The sequence below is a fragment of the Urocitellus parryii genome, chromosome 13 (genome assembly GCF_045843805.1).
Source record: "Urocitellus parryii isolate mUroPar1 chromosome 13, mUroPar1.hap1, whole genome shotgun sequence".
NCBI lineage: Eukaryota > Metazoa > Chordata > Mammalia > Rodentia > Sciuridae > Urocitellus > Urocitellus parryii.
Genome location: NC_135543.1, coordinates 49,037,063 through 49,050,027, shown reverse-complemented (window position 1 = coordinate 49,050,027; position 12,965 = coordinate 49,037,063). Strand labels below are relative to the sequence as shown.

The window sequence follows — 12,965 nt, the reverse complement described above, 5'->3', positions numbered from 1 at the left end:
GCACATTATAAAGGAAAAAGCTTATTCTACCCCAAAGGACTGGTTTACCAGAGGTAGGGTTCCTGTTTCTTATGCCAGTGTTATTTTTACACTTAAAATTTCAGGGGGCTGGGGATGTGGCTCAAGCGGTAGCGCGCTCGCCTGGCATGCGTGTGGCCTGGGTTCGATCCTCAGCACCACATACCAACAAAGATGTTGTGTCCGCCGAGAACTAAAAAATAAATATTAAAAAAATTCTCTCTCTCTCTCTCTCTCTCTCTCTCTCTCTCTCTCTCTCTCTCTCCTCTCTCTCTCTTTAAAAAAAAAAAATTTCAAAGGAGGGCTGGGGTGCATGAACAAAATACAGATATTATGTCCATGTATAACTAAAATATATCTTTAAAAAACTTCAAAGCTTACACCACTACATGTAGAATGTATGTATGTCATAAGTGAAAAGTAGGTTCATTCCATTTTTATTATAGGTTAATAGTCCAAATAATAACTGCTGAGCAGTGATTTAAGATTAAAATAATAACATTAGAAATTCAGCAATAGGGCTGGGGATGTGGCTCAAGCAGTGGCGCACTCGCCTGGCATGCGTGCGGCCCGGGTTCGATCCTCAGCACCACATACAAACAAATGTTGTGTCCACTGAAAACTAAAAAATAAATATTAAAATTCTCTCTCTCTTTAAAAAAAAAAAAGAAAGAAAGAAATTCAGCAATAAGAACCTACTGTATTTGGCTGTTGATTCACTTTTTTATCTTCTAGATCCTTGAATTTTGATCGAAAAGAGATCATTTTCTCTTGAAGTTCTGGTGTACACAGTTCATATACATCCAACATAAGAGGAAATTTAACATCCTATATACCAACAACAAAAAAAAAATTAAAGACATAAATAGACTGAAAATATAATAGATATTTAAAAGAACAAAGTCATGTTTTCATAATTTCAATAAAGCTACAAATGAAATCTGTAAAAATCATACAGAAGACTCTGCAGTTGAATAAGGCCTCTTAGAATTTATTCTCCATCGGTTTCTAACTTTAAGGTAAAACTTTCCAAGTATGTCTTATCATGACATGCTAGCTTATGAAACTGACCACAGAAGAGGTACCAAAATTCATGACAGAAGCAGCAATTCACAATTAATTATTAGACTAGTTGCTGGGAAAATAATGGATCTCCAACACTGGAGTTAAATCACAGCTTTCTTTAAATTTGAAAACAATTTTACCTAGAAACAATACTAATAGTTAGTTCAATGACTTACATTAAAATATATTGACAAACACTAGATACTTAACCTACATTTAACCTCTTATAACACTAAGGCTAAGAAGAAAATGTACTGTTTTCAGCTCAAAAGGCTAGAATTATATACCTCTCAGAAGGAGCAGGAATTCTGTGGACTTGTAGCAGAGCCACAGTTCAACACAGTGAAATCATAAGGCTGGCTCCAGAAGCATGAGATTATCATTTAAATATTCTTTCAGCACTAGTGATTTTGCTTTCCTTTTACCTGAAGGAAAGGAACTACCTAAAACATAATGCAGTGTGCTTTACGGTCTCCTTTCTCACTCTCATCCCAAACCTACTGAATTGGTACCTAAAAAGTGAAAGAAAGATCTGATCTGATTCTGGGGAATACAGGAGATCCATCAGAATTATCTGTGACTCTTTTGATAAATATAAGACCCAGGTTTCACCCAAAATTTAAATTAGATGTTTGGGGCTAGAGGGAGAAGCCAGTTATTTATATAATTAAGAATAAAAAAGACAGGGACTGAGCACCATGGCACATGCCTGTAATTCCAGCAGTTTGGGAGGCTGACGCCAGAGGATTGCAAATTTAAAGCCAGCCTCACCAACTTAGTAAGACCCTGTCTCAAAAGAAAAAGAAAAAAAGGGTTGGGGATATGGCTCAATGGTTGAGAGCCCCTGGGACCAAAAAAAATTGAATAAATAAATAAAAAAAATAAAAAGGACAAAAGAAAATTCTAATACACATTCTTTGTTTAGAACCACATGTCTAATGTTAATAACTCCCCTAAATGTTTCAAAAAAAAAGCTCACCTATCCCTAAAGAAAAAAATAAGCCTATTATAAGTTAGGAGTTACCTTCAAAGAATTTTGTTTTATAGCAAAACTAAAGTTCACTACTAACCTTAAGAACTTTGGCATTCACAGATTCTTTCTCTTTATAAAAAAATCGAACCATCTGAATAGTTAAGTAAGCAGGTAGCCGGCTGATCTTGGACTGAGGAGAAAAAAAATAGAAAGAAATCCTTTATATAGATGAATACCATACAAGTTTTTAACTCTTTGGTGGTAGAAACAAAGATTGGGTAAAACTGGAAACTTCTCAATAAAATGAAATTCAATTTCAAAAGGAAATGTACAACTTACAGATTTGATATATAAAGCATTTCTTTGCAATGTCGGAGACTGTTTGGTGATTTCTTCCTGAAGCCGCTATAAAAAAAAAAAAGTTTTAAAATGACTTCTATCTGCAACATAGAATCACATCTTTAATTCTTTTTTTTAAAAAAACAGCACTAGGGGGCTGGGGTTGTGGTTCCATGGTAGAGTGCTTGCTTAGCATGTATGAGGCACTGGGTTCAATCCTCAGCACCGCATACAAATAAATAAATAAATAGATAGATAGATAGATAGATAGATAGATAAATAAAGATGTTGTGTCCGTCTACAATTAAAAAAAATTTAAATAAAAAATAGCATTACTTAATAGACAACATAGTATGTCAATGAATTTACATCATTAGAAAAAACAATGTGATAGAAGACATTTAGATATTGTTTAAGGCTTCAAATAATTTATACTGTTGAGAACTCCTGAATATAAAATGTTTCAAGTTTTTAACTTATGATCCAAATATTGCTCAGTTTCAGAGAATATTATATTTTATATAACAAAGTCTTCTGTCATTCCTCTATTATTATCAAAAAACTCAGAAAAATTAAGAGACTGTAGGAATCCTTGTTCTTTATGCTTTATATACAAAACCTTCCAACATCAATCGTGTATTTCTGAATCTGAGAATAACACAGAAATCTCTGTTAATCTATAGGATGTGAGGAAGTTTTAGCCACTATGCATATTTCAACTAGCACAATCACCTTTCCACTTTTGACAGCCTATGTAACTTTAGGCAAGATATTAATCCCCTCTGGGTTATCACTTGTTAAAGGTAATAATGAAACACATTATAGTGCTGCTGTTAGAAGTACACAAGTTAGTACACACAGAAAACCTGGGAAACTTCTTGGCATATACTATATATTCAATAAGGATCAGCTATTACTTCCAATGTTATAAATTAAAAACTTAGCCTCAATAATTTGTAGTAAAATTTAGCACTACTAAACAAAAAAAGAAATCTGAATTAAAAACAACTTATACTTGGGGCTGGGATTGTGGCTCAGTGGTAGAGCGCTCACCTAGCATGCACGGGGCCCTGGGTTTGATCCTCAGCACCACATAAAAATAAATGAATGGAATAAAGGTATTGTGTCCAACTATAACTAAAAAAGTAAATAAATAAATATTTTTAAAACACAACTTATACTTAAGCATGATATATGTATTAATTTTTTTAAGTTTTATTTTTAAAAATTATTAATCACTTTAATGACAAAAACCTTAAAAATTATAAATAAATACACCTCAAAAATACATGTTTTTCAAGATAGCATTGCTGGTGTGTTGACAATCATCAATCAAGCTAACCTATTATCACCAACCAGCCTTCCTACAGAACTTCCAAGTGTATTTTTCTATAATTTTACAAAATTATGAAGAAAATGTCATCTTGAAGAGTCCTTGTCCAAGCATTACATTCCGAACTCTCAAATTAACACTTGTATTTCATTATTTGATGCCCTGAACTTGTATGTCATGATTTAAGCAACCATGTCAATAGTGCTTTTGCCTGTGAAATGAAATCCTGAGGGTTTGATTTCTGAATTTACCATTGATTCTTGTTATTCACAGTGCTCATGTTTACACTGTCACCATAAGCACTAAATTGTAAATACCAAACCACTGTCCCTAGCAAAAACTCAGTTAGGTTCCTGCAAGCCTCTGGTCACAATCTTTCCATCAATCAATCAACACATAACCTTGTTTTATGTGCAACTGAGTTTAAAGACACCTTATTTCATATATAGCGTCAATTCAATTAACACTGAACTTATAGCCAACTGCAACATAACTAACGTGCAAATGATACTCCTCTAATATATGTATTTTCTCCAGTACATCACAGCCATCCCACATTTAAGACACAGACAGCACTTCAGCACTATGCTTAGAGATCATATTAGACATTGAAATCACCAAAAAAATTATTATTAAAAAAAGGATACTTGCATATAGTATGCAAATTGAAAAATGAAGGCAGAATATTTCCTTGTTAGACCTTGGCTGGGACTGAATGTGTCAGGCAACTGAAAATTTGTGTTGTTCTACAGTGTGTCTGCAAGTCATTATTAAGCACAATGAGTATTGTCTTTGGGGTTACAAATAAATTTTAGCAAGCAGGCATTTTTACAAACACAGAATCTGTAAAGAATGAGAATTGACCTTGACTGTTCTTACCAATTTAAGTCCTGTAAAAAGGTACTTGACTTCCTGATTGATAAAACAGCTAAGCTGAAGTTGATTTTCCTTTCCTTTGGTAACTTCTTCTTCGTCAGATTCTGTACATTTCATGCTTTGCAAAATAAGATAAGGAATGCCAAAAGGTATTCGATTTGTTTTAATCTTAAATATACTAAATTATCCTAATGCTATTAAATTAATAATCATTCACTGATTAAATTAATAATCATTTAAAAGGTATTGGTCTCCCAATAGTTTCACTTCACTATACTTCAAATGTTCATAAGCCTACCAATGACTTTATAAGTAATGATTATATTAAATATAAATTGCAATAAAATCAACAAATATGTTGGTATTTACTATGATCTTAAAATGGCCTTAATAACCCAAAAATAAACAAATCTTTTCTAAGTTTCTACCCATAAACTAGAAAATAATCCTTTCTTGAATTCATGTTTATAAACTGGATCCATCTTGTTTACATAATGTAATTAAAACACTTCATTTCATACATTAAAAATTCTCTATGAGATAATGATGGAGATTCTAGAAAAGATGTTCAAGATGCTCTTAGGGAAAAGTCCTATTATTACAGTAAATACATTTATCTAAACTTCAAGATCACTCTAATATATATATATTTTTATAAATTTCTTATTTCCATTGTATTTTTTAGGCATGAAAACCTCTGAAGGGGGTTGTAGCTGTAGCTCAGTGGTAGAGTACTTGCCTATCATGTGTGAGGCACTGGGTTTGATCCTCAACACCACATAAAAATAAATATATATTTTTAAAAATTTATTTAAAAAGGAAAAAAAAAAGAAAACCTCTGAAGAATTTTTTTCTATGCTATCCACCATACCAATCAACCAACTATGCTATTTATGTCAATTTACCTTTTTATTTAAAAAAATGTAGCAAAATATATTTTCATAAGATAGTAACTATGGACTATTAATAAATTAAAATATTTCAAAGAAAATATGGGACACTTCACAAATTTGCATGTTATTCTTGTGTAGGGGCTATGCTAATTGTCTCTGTATGGTTCCAATTTTAGTTTATATGCTACCTAAGCAAACATACCAATTTACTTTTTCTTAAGTTATAGTCTATACAAATCTTGGCTCATAAGGATACGTTGTTTCAAATTCAACACCGAAGAACTGATCAATTAAACTTTTCTTTTTAGAAGGTGTCACTGCTGATGCAGATGAAGAATCTGACTGCAAAATTAAAATGAAATTAAAATTCCAGTTTTACTTTGTATAGATATTAATGTATTTTTCCTTTTACACAAGCCAGTTTAGCAATACATATTTAAGATGTTTTTAAATGTAGTCCAATTCTGTAAACTCCTTCTGATTCACAAATATTACCAAAAGATTACAGATACAATATTAAAATTAAGATTACAATATAATACAATATTAACATTACATCAATATTAATAAATTAAGCTTAATAAAAATGCACTAAATTAAATATCAGATTCAATCTATCAACCACAGGTTGACCATCTAAAAGCATTCAAATGCATATCTACTTATTAAGATAAATTTATTTTTAATCTTTTGGGGGATAAAATAAAAACCAACAGTGAATGATATAATGAAAGTCTATAATCACAAATGCATTAAGTACCTCTTTAACAGAATCATCATCTATGGCTTCCAATTTTTGTTGTAATACTCGCATCATTTGTATCCAACATTCATTAGCATCCTGTAATTTTTAAAGAAACAACACAGTAATCCAAGCAGTGACAGTGGTTGGTCAATAAATCCTTCCAAAATAATTACTATTTCCAAAGGGGAAAAGTGATTTCTTAAAAATTTGATAAGATCTTTAAAAAAAAGTTCCAGAATGGTTATTCATTCAGCAAATATTTATTGAGCTCCTACTTGCTGGTACTTGTGCTACTATTATAGATATCTAAAATACATAGTGAAGAAGAAGAAGAAGAAGAAGTAGTAGTCCCAGTGGCAATCACAGATACACAAAATATAATTCAGGTAGAAACAAGGTCTATGAGGAAAAAAAAAAAAAGCAGTATGGGAGCAGAAAGTGACTGTGGGAAGGGAAGGACGTTAGAATGTTAAGACACTCCAGGTGTGAGACCTGAGGGGGCCAGGCACACACACATCTGTCAGCAAAGGGAACAAGAAAAAAAGACACTACTGGAAGAGAAGGGTTTAAAGAAGGCCAATGAAGTCATTTGGCTGGAGAGAGGTTAAGCAAGGAAAGGAGTAGTACTGATAAGCTCAGAGAGGCAGCAGGAAGCTAGTGTGATTTAGGACTATGGTAGAAAAATCATTACCGGGTACTAAATAAAGACCCAACAGGAATCTATTCTTTTTGAGTTTGTGCTGGGGACAGAACTCAGGGCCTTACCTATGATATGCACGTGCTCTGCCACTGACCCAAATCCCCAGTCCTATTTACATTTTTATAAGGACTAGGAGCTATATGGAAAAACACCACCAGGAGCAAAAGCACAAGCAAGGTGAGAACTGACAGGCTACTACCCAACTCTAGGCAAGAGAATATTTTGTTATGAATAAGAGCAGACTGAAGGGCTGGGGTTATAGCTCAGCGGTAGAGCACTTGCCTCGCACCTGTGAGGTACTGGGTTCGATCCGCACCACATACATACATACATACATACATACATAAATAAATAAAGATATTGTGTCCATCTTTAAAAAAAAACCTTTATAAAAAAAGAGCAGACTGATATTTGTATTTCCAAATATATTAAGTAATAAATATAGGAAACCTAAGTTTACATTTAATGAAAAAAATTTTGCCCTAATTACCTGTTGAAGATATTGTCCTTGTTCACCCTTCTCCGCAAACTGTGGGAAAGCCATGTGCAAAAACTGCAGTAGAATAATAGGTGGAATACTAGAAGAAGTTTTATCCATGGAATCAAACAAATCTCTAAGGGCTTAAAAACAAAGCAAATATTGCCTTAGTATAATAACATATTTAATACATATTTAATAAATTCTTAATTCTTAAATTTAAAAAACCCTGCTCAACTATATTTAAGTATATCTATTCTTTCATAATTGTTGTACTACTACTAAGATACTCATTTTTAAATCTTGAAGAATTCACCAGATGTCTTTACAATGCAATCACTAGCTATAAACAACTTCTGAGCCCTGCTGCTCTTTCTCCTTGCCAGCCTTTGTCTTCCCCAAACAAAGCAGGGTGTATTAACTCAATACAGAGAACACATAACCTCTGTCTAAGAATCAAACAAGCATATCATCACTGTTCTGCCATTCTGCCATTATTAGGCCATGAGATCACCACTTTCAAATTACCTTCCTTTAAACACACAGTTGGTTCCTATCTAATGAACTCTTGAATATTGAAATATGAATCCTTATACATTTCTTTACTCCATCAAACATCTAAGAACCAAAACCTTCTTCAAAACCTTTCCCCACTAATCCTCACCTACCAGCCTTAAACCTCAGTCTTGAAATTAGCTATGCTAATTCAGAATACCTTTCCTCTGCTGACTTCATATCTATCACACCTCACCTTTTCTTCATGTATTGCAAAACTCGGACCAATTTTATCTTGTATTGTTTTATTAACATCTAAGATGTAAAATGTCATTCATCTGTCATAATTGCAGAGGCTCAATAAATTGTTCTTGAATAAAAAAATTAAACTGGATGTTTAAAAAATATTAAACTAAAATATTAAGAAGATAGGCATTCTGGGATTACCCAGCAACTCAGGAGGCTAAGGCAGCATTGTAAGTTGAAGGCGAGCCTCAGCCACTTAGCAAACCTGTTTCAAAATAAAAAGGGCAGAGGGTACAGTTCAGTGGAAAAATGTCCCTGGGTGGTTCAATTCCCAGGACTACCAAAAAAAAAAAAGAAAGAAAAAAAACCACACAACACAGATTGAAAGACTAATAAGACATGACAACAAAACTTCCAAGGCCAGATGAGACTGGCACATTCAAGGTGTATGGCAGTAAATGACAACAGTAACTAAATGCAATGTGTGATCCTGAAGCTGATAAAAACATTGTAATGAAAAACAGTGGGACAGTGGCAATGAGTGAAGTCTGTATTTTTAAACATCGAACAGTAAAGTGTTAAACTCCCAGATTCTGAAAATGGATCACTATTTTACAGTTATAAATAACATCCTTATTCTTAGGAAATAATTAATATTCAAGAATAAAAGACATGTCTGGTACCTTATTCTAAAATGAGTCAGAAGAAAACTGCAAGCAGTACAGAGAAACAAGAAACTAAATAGATGTGATAAAAAGTAACTGGAAAATTCATATATACTTAAATTCTGTAAATTTAAATTTCAAAATAAAAATTTTAAAGGCAAAAAGCAAAAATATTTGGAAGGTAGGAAAACTTCAAGTTCAAGGCCAACCTTGGCAACTTAACAAGACCCTAATTTTAAAAAGACAGGGGGTCTGGGAGCTCAGTGATAGTGGGGATTGAACTCGGGATGCTCTATCACACACACACACACACTCACACACACACACACACAAGCAAAAATGTAAAAAATAGTACTTTCACCCACCAATACTATAAACCTACTATAAGATGCAGGACAAGTTGCTGAAATTCTGAATTACTCTTATTAAATATACAAAAAGAAAAAAATCAAATGAACTAGATATAAATGATCAACTTTGTCACTGAAAACTTAAGAAATAAAACAAATATAGAAGTTCAGGTTAAAATTTAACTCGAAATGATGCAAAAAAACCCTACTGTTTATAGTACTAAAAATTAATGGTTGACAACAATGAGACACCACCTTGCACCCCTGGGATGGCTAAAGTAAAAAAGTCATAATACTAAATGTTCACAAGGATGTGGAAAAATCAAAACCCTACTATATCACTACAGGGCATGTAAAACGGTACAGATCCTTTGGGGAACAGTCTGGCAGTTTCCTCAAAAGGTTAAATATTAAGTTACCTTATGATCCACAAATCCCACTCCTATTTATATACCCAGGATAAATGAAAACACGTATTCACACAAATATTAACACACCAACATTAGCCATATTCATAAGTCAAAAAGGAGAAACAATCCAAATGTCCACAGATGATGAATAAATGAAATGTGACATGTCCATACAATAGAAGCTTATTTAGCAATAAAAAGAATGAAGTACTGATAAATGCTACAATGTGGATTATCTTTGACAACATCATATGAACTAAAGGAAAAGATTACACTGCAATAGTCTATATAATTTACAGAAAATGTCCAGAATAGGCAAATCTGTAAGACTAAAAGCAGATTAGAGGGGGGAAGATGACTGCTCAGTGTTATGGAATTGCATTACAGAGGGGTTTGTTTATCTTGAAGTAATAAAAATGTTATAAAATTATCTGTGGTGACATTCAGACAATACTGTGAATATATTAGAAAATAATGAATAGTACACTTCAATGGGTGAATGTATGGTATGTGAATTATATTGCAATAAAGGTGTTGGGGGAAAAAAGCATGGCTGCAAAACCCTATCAATCTATTCCAATTATTTCAGAGAGTACTCACGTATAAAAAGATCCAAAATTATTCTCATATAAAAAAGAAACAAGGTATTTCTACCCTTTAAGAATTTCTAGGGCTGTATAGCTCAATGGTAGAGTTCATGCTCAACACACATGAAGCCCTTTGATTCTATCCCTAGCACGACCAAAAAAAATAAAATTAAAATTTTTTCTTTTCTATTTCTCTTCATACACATAACTTCTTTATACTAACAACCACTAAGACTTTCATAATGATCACATCAACCATGATAAAACTTATTTCTGGCTATCCCCAAAGTCATTCCCAAACATAAATGTATCTAATAGAACCTGAAATCAAAATAATAATTCAATCCAAAAAGATCCAAATATTATTTTAAAAAAAAAATCACTGGTTTATAATTTGTTTAATAAGTTTCAAGTTATTTAATGTGAAATATAAAAGTACTCCAAATTTTAATGAAGTAATGTACAAAATACATTTTGTAAATTGAAAAGGTAGCTGAAAAATAAGAGAAAAGTAACATTGATTGAATATTATAAGTAGTCTATTTATCATACTGACCTGCAGTAATATACTGTGCTGAAGCCATTTCCCCTGAAGCTCTCAAGGCACCTGCATACCTAGGAAAGTTATGACAGAATTAAACAATAAGATGAAACTCATCTTGAAACTCAAATGAGAAGAAATCAATTAAAAGAACTGATGACACCCTTCAACTGATTCTCAAGAGTATTTTTTCTCTTCTTGTCTCGCTCATTTAAGCATTATATGGTTAAAAAAATGCTTAAGTCAAAAAATCATATGACTACATTCAGCATTAACTTCCTATATAATATTAAAGATGTCATTTAAGTTTCAAGTCAGTTTGCTCATCAATAAAGAGTTTCTATTAAAGGAATTTTAAATTCATTTTTCAGATTTATGATGCCAAGTTAATTTACAATAGTACAATAGAATAATCATCCAAAGGAAATAAACCAATCATTATTCATATAGTATCTTATAACAAAGGATCAGAAACTATCATTCATAACAAACACCGAGGAAGGAGAGCAACCATACATTCACGGTGATGAAAACCATGCTTATGTGCTACACACCACTATAGAGACTAAAAGGAAAAAGATCAATAAAACCCAACGCTGATAAGAATGGACAAACTACTAATACAATCAATGATGTGAACAAATCTCAAAAACTTTTTGCTGAAACAAGTCAGACTTAAAAAAAAAAAAGTACAACCTGTATGATTCCATTTATTTTAATTTCCAGAATGTGCAGAATAAAATGAAATCAAAAGTTGCTAAAGGTGAGTAGAAAGGATGAGGATTCACTGAAAAAAAGCATAAGAAAACTTTCTAGGATGCCTGAAATGTTCTATATTCTGATAGGAAACAGATTACAGAGCAAATGTAAAACTCAAAGAACAAAAAAACTGGCCACACTGAGTACTTAAGGTATATACATTTCTCTAGATCTGTTATGTCTCAATTTTAAAAAAGCAAAACTCTGTGCTAACATAAGTAGAATGAAAGAGATCACAGAAAAAAAATATGTTAAACTATATCCAACTGAAGTGTTTTTTATTTTCATGTTTGTTTACATCCTTTTGAAACTGCCATGATTTAAAAAAAATGCAAAGCATTCTGCACTTAAAGGATCAAATAGAAAAAAAAAAAAAAGTAAGAATACTTCCAAATTTCAGAGAAATGAAAGCAGGATTTACAACCAAAGAGAGAATAGAGTGGGGGGAGGAGGAGGAGGAAGAGGAGAGGGAAGAGGAGGAGGAGAGGGGGGAGAAAAAGAACAAGAACATCAGCAACAACAACAAAACCCGTTGACAGTTATTTTTCCTTGGTGGTTCATAGGTATTTTTCCACTAATTTCATGTGTTTATGCTCACTGATGAGGACCTATATCAGTCTTGATTCTGATTCTTTTCTGTTAGTAGTTTTATTTAGTTTTTTTGTTTTATTTTGTTTGTTTTAACGTGGTAGTAGGGATCAAACCCAGTGCCTCCACAAGTGCTAGGCAAGCACTCTATCACTGAACCACAACCCCAAAGCCCCTGTTTGTAGTTTTTAGGGCTATTTTTGTTTTTCAAAATTTTCTAAAAATATAAGCATGGGGTTTCTTTTAACTTATCCTAGTACTCATTGGAAACTTTTAGATATTACCTGTCCTCTATCTAGCTACTTCTTTTTTTTGGTGTGCTGGGGATTGAACCCAGGGCCGTATGCACACAAGACTAGCTACTTCTTATACTATAAATATTAACATTTCTAGAACTATATTTTTTTAATATTTATTTTTTAGTTGGACACAATATCTTTATTTTATTTATTTATTCTTATGGGGTGCTGAGGATGGAACCCAGGGCCTCGCATGTGCTAGGTGAGTGCTCTACCACTGAGCCACAGCCCCAGCCCTCTAGAACTATATTTCATGTCTAATTTTTTCTCCATGTTTTCAAGAAAGATTTATATATTGTGCCCTGGAGAATGCCTCAACATTTTACTGATTTGTATGTCAGGTTTTTTTTTTCCCCACTGCTTATTTATCATGACAATAACTATTGGTATAGATGTGTAGAAATTATAACATTCTTATATTTCTAGTGAGAATGTACAATGGTGCAGCTACTTAATAGTTTGACAGTTCCTCAAAATGTTAAACAGAGTTAACATACGTCTGAGCAATCCACTCTGGTATATAACCAAGAGAAATGAAAACAATTTGTCCACGCAAAAATTTATAAATATCTGTTCATAGCAACACTACTCACAACAGCCCAGAA

The 12,965-nt window shown here is 32.6% G+C and overlaps 1 protein-coding gene and 1 non-coding gene across 4 annotated transcripts in view; both read right to left on the bottom strand.

Moving 5' to 3' along the window:
- The window catches only part of Usp14 (ubiquitin specific peptidase 14), a 37,702-nt gene that overhangs the window by 9,183 nt on the left and 15,554 nt on the right, over positions 1 to 12,965 (bottom strand). For 2 of the 3 annotated variants that reach the window (XM_026388020.2, XM_026388021.2), the window contains 8 exons: positions 10,730 to 10,788; positions 7,433 to 7,563; positions 6,258 to 6,338; positions 5,754 to 5,839; positions 4,608 to 4,722; positions 2,396 to 2,461; positions 2,154 to 2,246; positions 718 to 846 (listed from right to left, as the gene is read on the bottom strand). In XM_026388020.2, coding sequence (XP_026243805.1) covers positions 718 to 846; positions 2,154 to 2,246; positions 2,396 to 2,461; positions 4,608 to 4,722; positions 5,754 to 5,839; positions 6,258 to 6,338; positions 7,433 to 7,563; positions 10,730 to 10,788 — 760 coding nt within the window. Of the gene's footprint in view, positions 1 to 571; positions 641 to 717; positions 847 to 2,153; positions 2,247 to 2,395; positions 2,462 to 4,607; positions 4,723 to 5,753; positions 5,840 to 6,257; positions 6,339 to 7,432; positions 7,564 to 10,729; positions 10,789 to 12,965 lie in introns of those variants that run through there. The other variant, XM_077792161.1, reaches the window with a different exon arrangement.
- Positions 5,591 to 5,697, bottom strand: LOC113182261 (U6 spliceosomal RNA). The gene has a single exon (XR_003300704.2). It is a non-coding gene; the product is annotated as a U6 spliceosomal RNA (small nuclear RNA).